Here is a 13060-nt window from a genome sequence, read left to right as displayed (position 1 = left end):
GTGTTCAGTAGCTCCAGTGTCAGTGACCAACCCTGGAAGGACTTGATCACCAGTGGATAGTCATGGATAATTAGCTAGGATGAGGTAGGAATTGGTGAGTAAAGGTGATTGGAGGAAAATCTGTGTTCATCTTTTTCCCTTTTAACTCTCCCTCGCTAGAATGAAAACAAAATACTGTATGATGCATTTATTAATTACACTCTAAACCCAGAAAGAAGTAATTCTGGTGAAAATGTGCCTTTGGTATTTTCATGTAATTTTCTGTCATCATATATCTTTACTTAGTAAAATGAAGTGAAAAGCTGGGATAGACTTGAGAGGTTCTTTAGTTTTTCTGCCTTCAGAGGGGCAAATATCTAAATTTTCTAAATAGGCAGACAGATGGCTGTCCTCTGGAAAGTCAGCAGACTCAAGATGCCATAGTGTCCAAGTAAAATCTAGTTTGCATTATTTTAAGTCCATTTCTCTTTTTTTTTCCAGTGAACATAGGAGACCAGCGCCCATTCTCTAGAGCAGCGGTTCTCAACCTGTGGGTCGCAACCCCTTTGGGGGTCAAACGACCCTTTCACAGGGGTCTCCTAAGACCATTGGAAAACACATATATAATTACATACTGTTTTTGTGATTAATCACTATGCTTTAATTATGTTCAATTTGTAACAATGAAATTGGGGGTCACCACAACATGAGGAACTGTATTAAAGGGTCGCGGCATTAGGAAGGTTGAGAACCACTGCTCTAGAGCAAGCATGTCACACTCGTGGCCTGCTGGCCACGAGTGTGACATGCTTGCAGAGGATCCTGATAGTATTTAAGCCACCCTTTAGCCTTTTTTTTTCCTGAGTTAGAAATGTGAATCACTGATTCTCATAACAGTCTAGTACAGTGATGGCGAACCTTTTGAGCTCGGTGTGTCAGCATTTTGAAAAACCCTAACTTAACTCTGGTGCCGTGTCACATATAGAAATTTTTTGATATTTGCAACCATAGTAAAACAAAGACTTATATTTTTGATATTTATTTTATATATTTAAATGCCATTTAACAAAGAAAAATCAACCAAAAAAATGAGTTCGCGTGTCACCGCTGACACGCGTGTCATAGGTTCACCATCACTGGTCTAGTAACATTCAGGATTTTACTGCAAAGGCCCATAATTATGACCTGGAGTCATTAAGAAAGGGATTATCTTCATTAAGCCTTATATACTGAAATATGGAAGCATATAAACCATTTTAGAAAGCATTCCATCAAAATTATAAAACATTTTTAGTTGGCTTAGGAAAAAAATCTGTGTGTTCAGAATCCCCATGCTTTGACTATTCCAAAGGGTGAAGGGTTACCTGTTACTGGCTTCTGCTATAGGAAATAACTCCTATCCTATCCTATATAATAAAAGGCTAATATGCAAATTGACTGAACAGAACAACCCGTCACTATGATGCGCACTGATCACCAGGGGGCAGACCTCAATGCAGGAGCTGCCCCTTGGTGGTCAGTGTGCTCCCACAGAGGGAGCGCTACTCAGCCAGAAGCTCTGAGCTGAGCTTATGGCTGGTGAGCACAGCGGGTGGCGGGATCCTCTCCTACCTCCATGGCAGCACTAAGGATGTCTGACTGTCAGCTTAGGCCAGCTCCCTAAGCCATCATTCAGACATCCCTCAAGGGCTCCTGGACTCCAAGAGGGCACAGGCCAGGCTGAGGGACCCTCGCCTCCTGAGTGCACGAATTTCAGGCACTGGGCCTCTAGTTTTCTATAAAATCCTCCTTGGTAATTAGTTTATGAGAGTTACTTGGGGAATCTTATTAAGATGCAGCTGTTTAACCAATGGACACAGACACTGGGGTGGTGGGGACTTGCCTGGGGTGGGAATGGCTGGGGGGGGTGTCAATTGGGGAAAACTTAAAAAAAAAAAAAAAAAGATGCAGCTGCTGACTTAACACTCCGGTGTGGGGTGAATTTCCCGCCAAAATATAAGATGGCGCGGGCAATTATTTAGGTTTCCCGCGCAAAATCAGGGATTTTTATGATACCTATTACCCCAATGGGTATGAAACGGTTCGCATACGCAGGTAGGTATCTTTGTGAACGGCAAACAAACAAATATTTGGTAATACGCAGTTACAATCGGCCCGAGTTTACACGTTTCCCGCACTCCACCGCAAATCTATATGAACCGAGTTAAGACGGCTCCCGCGGAGTACGCGCAATTCACGCTAGCCGACTTAACTCGTTTCCCCCACTCCAAGTGTTAATAGCTGTGGGGTGGGGCCTGAGAGCCTCCATTCCTACTCTTGCATTAGCAGGTCCTAAAGCACCTGGCCTACTGCGCCTTCTTTTGATCTAAGTGGATAAAAAGCTCCTTACCAGTAGTTTCCTAGAACTCACTTAAAAACTGTGTCCTAAAATGTAAAGTTCAAGATTGCTACACAAATATTAAAACTCAAAACCTTATCCAAGTGCCCCTAAATTTAAAAAGTATCCAGTATGTAAAATTTTTTATGAATAGAAATTGAAGGATCTAAAATAAAAACTGGTTAAACCAAGTTAAACATGCAGAAGAAAACATATATTTTTCAGTGCAACACTTAATTCTTCTCATACAGTTTCTAAAATAGCCATTGATGGTGTAGACAGTCCTACTCCCCCTGGGCAGACCGGGTTGGTTTGGCAGCAGGGGGGACCCTTAGCCCCTGTGTTCGAGCAGTTGATGCAAAGGTACTTTAACAGGAATACACAGAAAATTTATTAATGAAGCTTTAAATCTTGGTGGACTTACTTGAATATGAAACTATCTGCTCTGGCTCATCTTTTGAGCAAGGATTTACCAGAATGTTGACTCACGTCATGTTCAAAGATATCATTTTATAGAAAATAAGGAAAATCTATAGTGCTTTATTTGAATAAACCATAAATATATTTTAAATTACTAATTTGTGGGCTTTTCTCTCTTTGGGGTTCAAACAAAGTGACTGGAAGAGAGAAGTTTGGAGCTTGGATTTTAATACTCGCTGTCTGTTACTTATAGAATGGTCTCTTTGTTTCATGTTTATACATTTGTAATTGATTGTCAGTTTTCATTTCCTCTTATGTTTCTTTTCCTCCTTTCAACTTCTTTCAATGTACTGTGTTCAGAAACAGTAGATGTTTAATGATTTGAAAATTTCCCAAACTAGCTATATTATGAATGCTCATGCTTTCATCTTAATATACCCCTATATTTACTCATAAGCAAGTCAGAGTTACAGCATGAATTCCTAGAAATAGTATAAACAAAATAGTAATTTCAATTTATTGGAAAATATTTAGATTTAGTTGACTTATCAATTATGAAAATTAAATTTTTCCTTTTAGCTGGAAAATAGAGTTGTTAGTAATACCTCTGATTTTCAAAAGATCAAAGTGGGGAGGCAGATACAGTAAAGCCGGTACAGGTGCTTCCAGTCATGCCCCTTGTGGAGGCTGTAGAACCCAGAGATCGGACAGTGTCCTGAGGAGTGGGCGACTTGGAAGTGAGCTGAGCAGGAAATAATGTTATAAAGAAATGCACGAGTCACTTTTTCTTTGGAATTTTTCTGATCCAAACTGCAGTCTGTATAGTCCTTACTCATCCTTCTACTACTGTAATTATCTAATTTTATTTTACTTTATGTATTTGATTATTTATATCCACTGTTGGATATGAATTTATAAATCATGTTAAGTGTCACTTTGAAATTAAGTGCTTGACTAGAAAGCATAAAGAAATTCTTAGATCTTCTAACTCGGTAGAATGTAAAACGTTCTATGGGAAGAAAGAATTTTAGAATCTGGCTTTTATCATGCTGAGACTGGAATACCAGTGTCTTAAGGATTTTTGCAACAGCTAATATTGTGAATCTGCTTAGAGATTACAAGTACAGGTTGTACAAATAGTTTTTTATTGTTGTTGTTTGTTTTTGCATTTATATAGCGCCTTTCCTTCGAGGAGCTCAAGGCATTTTTCAAAATCTGACAGTTTTCCTCACAACAACCCTGTGAGGTAGGTAGAGTGCATTACAAACAATAATAAGATGCCCGTTAACCTGTCACAGCCTTATGATGTTCTTTGATGTTAAATAATGGAGGTGTTAGCATAAACATGAGTTTTGGAACATGTTGCAAACCTTTTAAAATAGTTTGGTCTTAGTCATAGTTGTATTTAAAAAAAATCACTTGTACTCCATAACAGGGTAATTTTAAGAGAAATCTTTCATCAAAAGATCAGGAGTCACTCCCTGGGATTAGCTGAGCACTGAGTGCAAAGCTCAGCCAGGTATGTCTCTGGTTGTTATTTATTTTCAGGTGAAGAAGGAACGAAGAGCTGTGGCTCTGGCCTGCCTCCTCCTCCTCGGCACCTGCGCGCTGTCAGTTTGCAGTTAAACTTTCTTCAAAGGGGAAATGTGTTCACACTGTTGCCTCGTGGTTTCTTATTTTATATCTTAAATATTTGAGCATTTTTCTCTCTTTTCCTCTCTCCTTCCCTTGCTCCCCTTTTTTCTGTCCTCCTCTTCTTCCCCCTCCTCCAGTCAGCTCTTGGTTGTACATGCTATGGAAGGGACAGTAGTACAGCTAACACAAATCTACAGCCTTTCTTCATTGCCACAGTGCTCTCTTGGGTTTGGATACAGAAAAACCAAATAGCAAGAAAACCTGGGAAGTCAGTCTCTGGAAAGAGTGGGGAACAGGTGTGTGGGAGTGTGAATTCATGTTTTTTTCTGCCCCTTTTATTAATAATGATTGTAAATGACTTTTTTTCTTATAGCAGCCATTCATCAGAGATGTGGGAAGACGAAAAGAAATGTTTGGTTTATTTAAAGTAGCAATTTTTGTGTTAGAGAGGGAGGAGGGGCATATTGATTTGGAAATCCAGATACCTGTTTCCCCACTGCCACCCCACTTCACCCCCAAATACCAAATTTAAAAGTATTTAGTACCTTTCACTGTACTGCTAGAATACCAGCCAGCTCTGTTGCTGGCTGGGCTCTGGGCTGGTGTTCCATGGCAGACACAAGTCAAATCCTATTGTATGTGAAACAACATGAGAGGGCCCTCTGAGTCCACATAAGAGCAGGCTGAGAAAGGCTTCATGGGCCTTATTTTCCTCACTTATGGAATAAGAAGGCTGTTTTAGATAGTCTAAATTTTCTTCTAGCTTTAAGAACCATGGTGTAAGGAGAGCTTTGTACAATGTGTATGGGAGATTTATAGCGATTGTGATGAAGGAGAGGGCAGAGAGTATCTTTCTACTCAATAATAGAAAATTATTTTAATGTTTTGTAAGGTCTTCATTGCTGATTGCCTGGTCCTAATAGTTGTAACAATCTTAGGCTATTAAGTAATTTTTATTTCTCCTTCAGTATTTGTTATACTGGGATTTGACTTGAACTGTCAGCCTGGTGATTTTAATGTCTATTTGTAGGATTATTGAAAACAGCTGTCTCTTTGCCTCACTATCATTTCACCCCTATGTCAGCCAACTGTGACAGGAAGTTTGATGGTAAATTATATTTTAAGTGAAACGGAGGTTCTTGCTATTGGCAAGTAACAGTTTTGCTTGTGTTTGATTCAGGAAAGCAGAAACAAAAGTCAGCACAGGAAACGTGGAAAGCAGAATACAGCTAGATCAAGAGTAGATTATTTTGTGTTGGTTTTAGCATATAAATTGGCATCGTGAACAAAGAGTAAACAAAATTACGATAGCTGAAGGGCATTTTCAGGTAGGAAGCTACAGGTTTCAGGAAGTGGAGTGCACTTAGCAAGCTCATAGGAATAGCCAGTGTCCGTTCCAGGGCTGCAACTTACTTGTCTGTTGTGTCCTTAAAGCCTTAGGTGAATTTAGCCCTGACTCTGACTTGCTTGCTAATATTAGTGTTGAGCCATGCAATTATTTTAAATAGGGTGTTGCCACTGGTCAATTCCATGTTGGACATACCAATATTTCTGGGTTCTTTCTCTGTTATTTGTAGCATTAACGTCATGGATTTTACATTGTATTTGCTCAGAGTGAAGTACTAGTATTGGCTTTTCTGTTCTCTGCATAAATCATGGGTTATCCATTTCCTAACATTTCATATTTTGTATTGTGTGAAGTGGCATGCCTTAGTAACAGCTGCTTGGTTATCTTATCTGTCCTTCATGTGCAAACACTCCTAGTGTAGGTTTGCAGCAAGAATGGTTTAAGAAACCCGATCTTGACAAAAATCACTTGTGATGTCTACAAGTCATTTAATATTATAACTGGATGGAAGTTTGCAGACTTTCACAATTCTGCAAATCTTTAGATTATTTTGACAATCCTAGTTAAACACATTCTGAATTGTTTAAAGGATTTCCACCCATCTATCTGTCAGAGTGGGTATGCTAATAGAACAGGGAAAATAAAATTTGACGTCCATTTCTTTATATGACGTCTCTGGGATATGTTTGAACTCTCTCAGATGGTTCTGCTTAGTAGTTGTGAGAGCTTACCGAAGCTAGAGTCTGAAGCTAGTAAGTTCCTGGAGGGGTCAGCATGCATTAATGTATCAGAAGTCCTGTCATCAGTAGTGTTATGCCTGTTCTCAACCTCATGCCTTCTCTCTTCCTGTTCTTTCCTTTACTCTTGTTGCCCAGCTGATTCCCTCAGTCCCTGTTCATCTCTTTGAATGTAGCCTTAAGATGCTCTGCTTAAATTCCCTCCCACTTTGCCTGCCCTCCTTTGATTCTTTCCTGCCTATTCTGGAAAGCTGAATTCACACTCCTCATTGCCCATACATATCTTCACTTCAGTTATGATTTCCATACTTTAAAGTGCTATCGTGTAGTTGTGCCATAGTAACCTGCATTTGCCTATCGCCGCTTTGCTTAACTGTTGATGCATGTGTATGTCTTTTAGTCCTGGATAAATTTTCCATGTAAGAGCAGTGGCCTGTCTGTCACTTCTGTATTTCTCCATAAAACCTGTGTGTACACAGCACTTAATAAATAAGCCTTGGTGAAATATTGTGGCTTAAAATTTTACTGAAATGTTGTGACTACATTTATGATGGCTCATCTAGAAAAAATCCTGTTTGAGTGCTTCCTTTCCTAGATCTTGTCTCAGTTTTAGCATTTTCAGGTTTATGGGGTGCATAATTTTAATTGTTATAGTTAAAGTGCATAATTCAAATTCTTTTACTCCTTGGCCATTAATATTTTTTTTCTTAATGTATTCTATTTGAATAGCAGTCTGTAATTCCTTTTTTTGGTTGGATTTTTTTTTTTAACTTTATTTGGGAAAATAAGCCAAATGAAATTGACATGAAAAGACATTTTTAAAATATTTAAATATTGATTTTTAGAGAGAGAGAAACATTGATGTGAGAAATACCGATCGGTTGCCTCCTGCACACACCCCAATGGGGGGGGGGGGGGGGGTTGAACCCACAACCTGGGCATGTGCCCCAACTGGGAATTGAACCAGCAACCTTTCAGAGTACTGAATGACATTCAACCAACAGAGCCACACCTGCCAGGGTGACATTTTAAAATTAAGATCCAAGTACCTTTAATTGTAGTACATGTTTTATTGAGAACACAACTTTAGAATGAAGGACTTGTAAACTTAATTTTATTTGGACTATGATTGTATCATGTGTTATTTTATGACTAGAAATGTAATATACTGAAGTCATTACAGCTAATTTTAGAATAGAAGCCTTTTATAATGCTATGCCAACTGTTTTTCCTTACATCACCATACAGCAGTTGTACTTTTGCCCTCTTTTTGCTCTCTGAATGCAGTTGTCAAAGATTAATTGACATGGTGTTGGAACATCAAGGTGTATTTCAGGACTCACTGGGGTACTTGGTTTGGGGTTTTTCTAACTGTACGTAAAGAATGTTTTATTAGCGGCATGATTTTGTTTGCTTCGTCATTCTTCTGAAGCTCATTGCCTGGCACTCTTCTGGCTTGATTCTGCATGTTTTTAAAAATTGTCATTCTAACCCACAATTAGATGAGCTCTATTGTAGGTCTTTCATTTTGTACCTTCAGACTGGAATAAGCCTGAATCAGAGAGCATTAACTTGAGTCATTTGGTCACTTCTCAGTTAATGAGATAACAGTGAAATAACAATATTAAAATGCATTTTGAAGACAGAGAAGTTATGTTTCATGGTGGTTAGTATTACTTGAGTAGTAATTATAAAGATTATTGATTGTTCTCTTTTGTTCTGTCTCGCAGTTTTTAGGTTACTATCTCTTTCTCAGTATCTCTTAATAGTGGCCCATGAGTGATGGCAGATAATTAAAGTTATCGTTTTGATTTTGTTCAGATTTCGGCCTATTAAAGGAAGGCAAGAAGAGCTGAAGGAAGTAATTGAACGTTTTAAGAAAGATGAGCACTTGGAGAAAGCCTTCAAATGTTTGACTTCAGGCGAATGGGCGCGACACTATTTTCTCAACAAGAACAAAATGCAGGAGAAATTATTCAAGGAACATGTAGGTTTATTAATAAGATGAATACTGTTTATATGTTTGGATAAGAGAAAAGGAAACTAAAGCCTAAATTTTGGTGAAAACTTGAAATCAATTTTTTGTGAAACTAATCGTATGAAGATCTAATAACATATAGGATCCTTTGACTATCCAAAGAGAAAACTTTGTCATCTAGAAGTGAAATTTGTTGTGAGCTTTTAGAGTAATATGGCCAAGCCATTAGGTACTCAAATATGTGAAATGTTAAAATATCAACAAAGTATTTTAAAAGTGCAACATTTTTATATTGTTGTTAGTGGTTTGCTTTTATAATTCTATGAAAGTCTAGCAGGACAAACAATTTTCTATGATGTTAATGTCAAATTTTTTCTTTTTTAGGTGTTCATTTACTTGAGAATGTTTGCAACTGATAGTGGATTTGAAATACTGCCTTGTAATAGATACTCATCAGAACAAAATGGAGCCAAAATAGTGGCAACAAAAGAGTGGTAACTATTGTACTAGTATAAACCCATAAAGTAATTTTATTTAAAGTTCTCTCTGAAATTACTGTTCAAGTGCTAAGGAAGTCGTGGAAGGGATGAAACCAGAGCTCACCTAGAGGAGCCAGTGCAGGGCCAGTGCCTTGGCCCAGCAACTGGGGCCTATTCTAGGCTCCTTATTCCCATCTTTGTTGTTTAGAATTAGAAGTCTGAGTTGACCAGATTCTATGTCTAAGCTGAAAGGTGTTTTGTTCTCTTTTGGTTAAATCTGGGTTCCTTGCTCAATGACGGGGCTACTGAAAGGTTAGGGAGGCCAAGGTTGGACAGACTGGCTTCCGGAGTTGGTCCTTTACTGGCTTAGAAGAAAAGTTGGGTATGACGCCTTCATGATCCTAGGAAGTTGACAGGTGGAAACTTCTTAGCACATTGCCTGCTTTAAAAATATATATATACAGCTGAAATACAAGTAGTAAATTTTTTATTAATATTTCTTGAGCTCCATTTGAGCGGTAACAGCCATATGGAAAAGGGAGAGTGTATTATATCTTCTTTCCTCTGATGCCTGTTCCCTACCTTTTCTCCCAAAAGAAACATGTAGTCCCTTTTATATACCACCCTAATATATTTTATAGTAGAAATTTAGGGTCAAGTGCCTGAAATTGGAGGGCGGAGAGCATTACTCTCAGGCTCAATATATATGTGTGTGTGTGTGTGTGTGTGTGTGTGTGTGTGTGTGTGCGCGCGTGCGCGCGCATCTTGTTTATCTTGGAATAATATGCCTGCTTGCCAGCTCCCGTGGCTCCCTATGGTGTCAATGGGTGTGGAGGTTTGAGATCTCAGTCCTAGAGCTGCGCTGTCAGTACAGTAGCCACCAACCACATGTGGCTCTTGAGCTCTTGAAATGTGGCAAGTCGGAATTGAGAAGTGCTGTAAATGTGATACACATGCCAGATTTCATATTAAATTAAATTTTTCATTAATATTTCTTAAACTGATGACCTGCTGAAATAGTATTTGGGGTATTTTGGATTAAAATACATTGCTAAAAGTAATTTCACGGGTTTCTACTTTCTTAAAGTGGCTGTTAGAAAATTGAAGATTCTGTGCTTGGCTTGCTGTCTGTGGGATGGCGCTGCTCTAGAGGATAGCATCCCAATTCTGGGTCCTCATAGCTCATTCCCACACTCATCTATGTCTCCTTCATCCAGTGTCAGCAAGTTGAATTCCATGCAGCAGGGATTTGAGTCCTTTCTGCTTGCAAAGCACTATGCTAGGTGCTGCAGGGTGTTCAGAAACATGGATAGGTACACAGTTCTGTCCTGGAGGACTCTCCAGCCTCTGGTAGGAATAGGGCAGCTGCACAAGTAACCATGGCAAAGGTTCTGGGGCTTCCTGGTGGGGATCCAAGCGAGTCAGCTAAAATATGCAGAGCTGGGTCTTCTCAATACTTGGATATTTATTGCACAGGCTTGTTTTAATAAAAGAAGCCACCTTATTTATAATTACTAGTAATTTTTAACATCACATATTTTAAATAGGAAACGAAATGACAAAATAGAATTACTGGTGGGTTGTATTGCCGAACTTTCAGAAATTGAGGAGAACATGCTACTTAGACACGGAGAGAACGACTTCAGTGTCATGTATTCCACAAGGAAAAACTGTGCTCAGCTCTGGCTCGGCCCTGCCGCATTTATAAACCATGGTAAGCGCTATTTCTCAGGTATCAGCACTAATGTTGGGTGGTACTGCTCAAAATTAGAATGGCATAGCAATCTGAGTAAGACCTTATCTTCCTTTAAAGTAGGGTTAAGAATATGATCCCCCCCCCCGCCCCAAGTTATTAAAGTAAATATTTCTGTAGTTTAACTGAAGACATAACATTTCTATCAAAGATTGTAAAATTACATGGAAAGCTTATTTCAGATTTCTGTAATTGTTCGTGTTTCAGATCTTATCAACAGTTAATTGACTTTATTTTTGGACATTTTTCAGATTGCAGACCTAACTGTAAGGTAAGCATAAAAACTTTTTATCTCAAGTATTTAGTTTTTGCTTTAGGTATGAGTTTCTTAATAAGTTCATTTTATTTCAGTTTGTGTCAACTGGTCGAGATACAGCATGTGTGAAGGCTCTGAGAGATATTGAACCTGGAGAAGAAATTTCTTGTTATTATGGAGATGGGTTTTTTGGAGAAAATAATGAGTTCTGCGAGTGTTACACGTGTGAAAGGTAAAGTATTAAGTAAGATGTTCAGCTTTTCCATTCTTTTAACCACCTTATGATCATGGGCATGAAATCACATTATCTCCTCATTATTTAAATGCAGGAATAGTCTTTTACATTCTAGAGCATTGCAGCCAGTAGCATGCATAAACAAAATCAAAGCATCCTTAACTTTCAAGGGCATTGGCACCTGACCCTTAAAAATATTATTACCAGCTGTTCTTATGAATGAATCAGAGTTCAAATGCGCTTAAGTAGAGAATGGGAAACACCTTACACACACACACACACACACAGCCACACCCACAGCCACAACCACAGCCAGGGTGGGGTTGCCCTGAAAATGGCAAGTGAAGTTCAGCCGCTGACAGTCATGTAAAAACCCTGACAGTTTTGTGTATTATCAAGCTGTGTCCTCTGGATTTTTTTTTTTTTTATGCACATACTTTCATAATTCCTAAGTTCTCTTTATTGAGCCTCCGTTTCTCACTGGTCATGTAGTGGTAATCCTACCTACTCTCCAGGCTTAGTGTGAACAATAGAAACATGCAAGTCCTTCCGAAGTGGGAAGGCCTAATATACAGAACAGTCGACATGGCTAAATCAGACTCCTTGAGCAGTTTGACTGAAAGGGTGGCTATGAATATTCTTTAAATTCTCAGGAACACCAGTTAGATGAGAGGATGACACTAGTCAGAGGAACTCATTCAATTGTTAACTGAACAGGTACTTTATATTAGGCCTACAAATGCAAGGTAAATAAGACTAGCACAGTGCCAGGCATGAGGGTGAGAAGAGGTGGCCCAGTGAAGAGTTGAGAGTGGACAGAATGTTTAACAAGATGCTGAGGTCACAAGTGGAGTGTCCTGGGTGCATTGGATGCATGTGTCTGGGCTGTAACCATCCTGACACAATAGTGATTGTAGTGTGTTTCTAATAAGTACTACAAATTTCACTTTAGAAAATTTGAAGAATAAAATCTAATGAAGGACAAAATTATTGTAAAGTTTATATGAAAGTATGTTTGATAGCCAAGAAAAATTTTGTGAAGTATAGTTAGGGGAAATTTATCTTAACAGATATTAAAAGTTACTATGAAATAATTGTGATCAAAACTTGATGGATATTGGCCCAGAAATGGACAAATAGGTAAGAGGGCATGAAGAGAGTCCTGAAAGAGAGATGAGTATGATGTTGGTGCAGTATTTCCAATCCGTGATTGGGAATCTGCATATGTGGAGGGCTGAAGGAGTTATATGTGGATTTTCAACTGCAAGATAGGGTGGTGCCCCACTCCCCCCGTTGTTCAGGGTCAGCTGTAACTCATCGTGTGTCTGGAGGAAAACCAAGCTAAGCTCCATCTCACACTATGTAAAAATCAATTCCAGCTGGATGCTGGGAATATAGGAGTAAATTTTAAAAAGGTAAATTTTAAAATATAATGCAAAACTATTTTTAAAACTTTAAATTATATGTCTAACCTTGGGGAAGTAAAGTTCTTTTGAAAGAAGACAAGAAATGGTGAATACAAAAATTCGTGAATGGCTGGAAGTAAGTCAAAGACAGATGATAAACTGAGGGGGGAGTACACATATGGCAAAGAATTAATGTAATTACAAAAAGCTCCTGTGAAGCAAGCTCATAAGGGAAAGCAAATTCCACTAGAAAAGAAAGGTAAGAAAGATGCTGCACAGAAAATGATGGCTACAAACAAAGAAATTAAAACAGTTAGGTATTCATTTTCACTATCAGGTGGCAAAATTTAAGGAGTGCACTGTATACTGCTGGTGAGGACATAGAGAAACAGGCAGGTGTTATTAGGGCTGTGAATTGCTGTAACCTTTTGGGAAAGGAATCTGGCAATATGTGTCA

General features: G+C 38.6%; 1 protein-coding gene across 7 annotated transcripts in view; it reads left to right on the top strand.

Annotated features, from left to right (window-relative positions):
• Positions 1–13060, top strand: part of KMT5B (lysine methyltransferase 5B) — a 53479-nt gene that overhangs the window by 27033 nt on the left and 13386 nt on the right. For 5 of the 7 annotated variants that reach the window (XM_070427681.1, XM_070427683.1, XM_070427679.1 and 2 more), the window contains 6 exons: positions 3954–4022; positions 8318–8483; positions 8859–8968; positions 10501–10667; positions 10958–10977; positions 11058–11194. In XM_070427681.1, the coding sequence (XP_070283782.1) occupies positions 3954–4022; positions 8318–8483; positions 8859–8968; positions 10501–10667; positions 10958–10977; positions 11058–11194 (669 nt within the window). The other 2 variants (XM_070427685.1, XM_070427682.1) reach the window with 2 other exon arrangements.

The sequence above is a fragment of the Myotis yumanensis genome, unplaced genomic scaffold, assembly GCF_028538775.1.
Source record: "Myotis yumanensis isolate MYYU_CA2020_CCGP unplaced genomic scaffold, mMyoYum1.0.hap1 SCAF_10, whole genome shotgun sequence".
Taxonomy (NCBI): domain Eukaryota; kingdom Metazoa; phylum Chordata; class Mammalia; order Chiroptera; family Vespertilionidae; genus Myotis; species Myotis yumanensis.
This window is presented reverse-complemented; position numbering and strand designations above follow the sequence as displayed.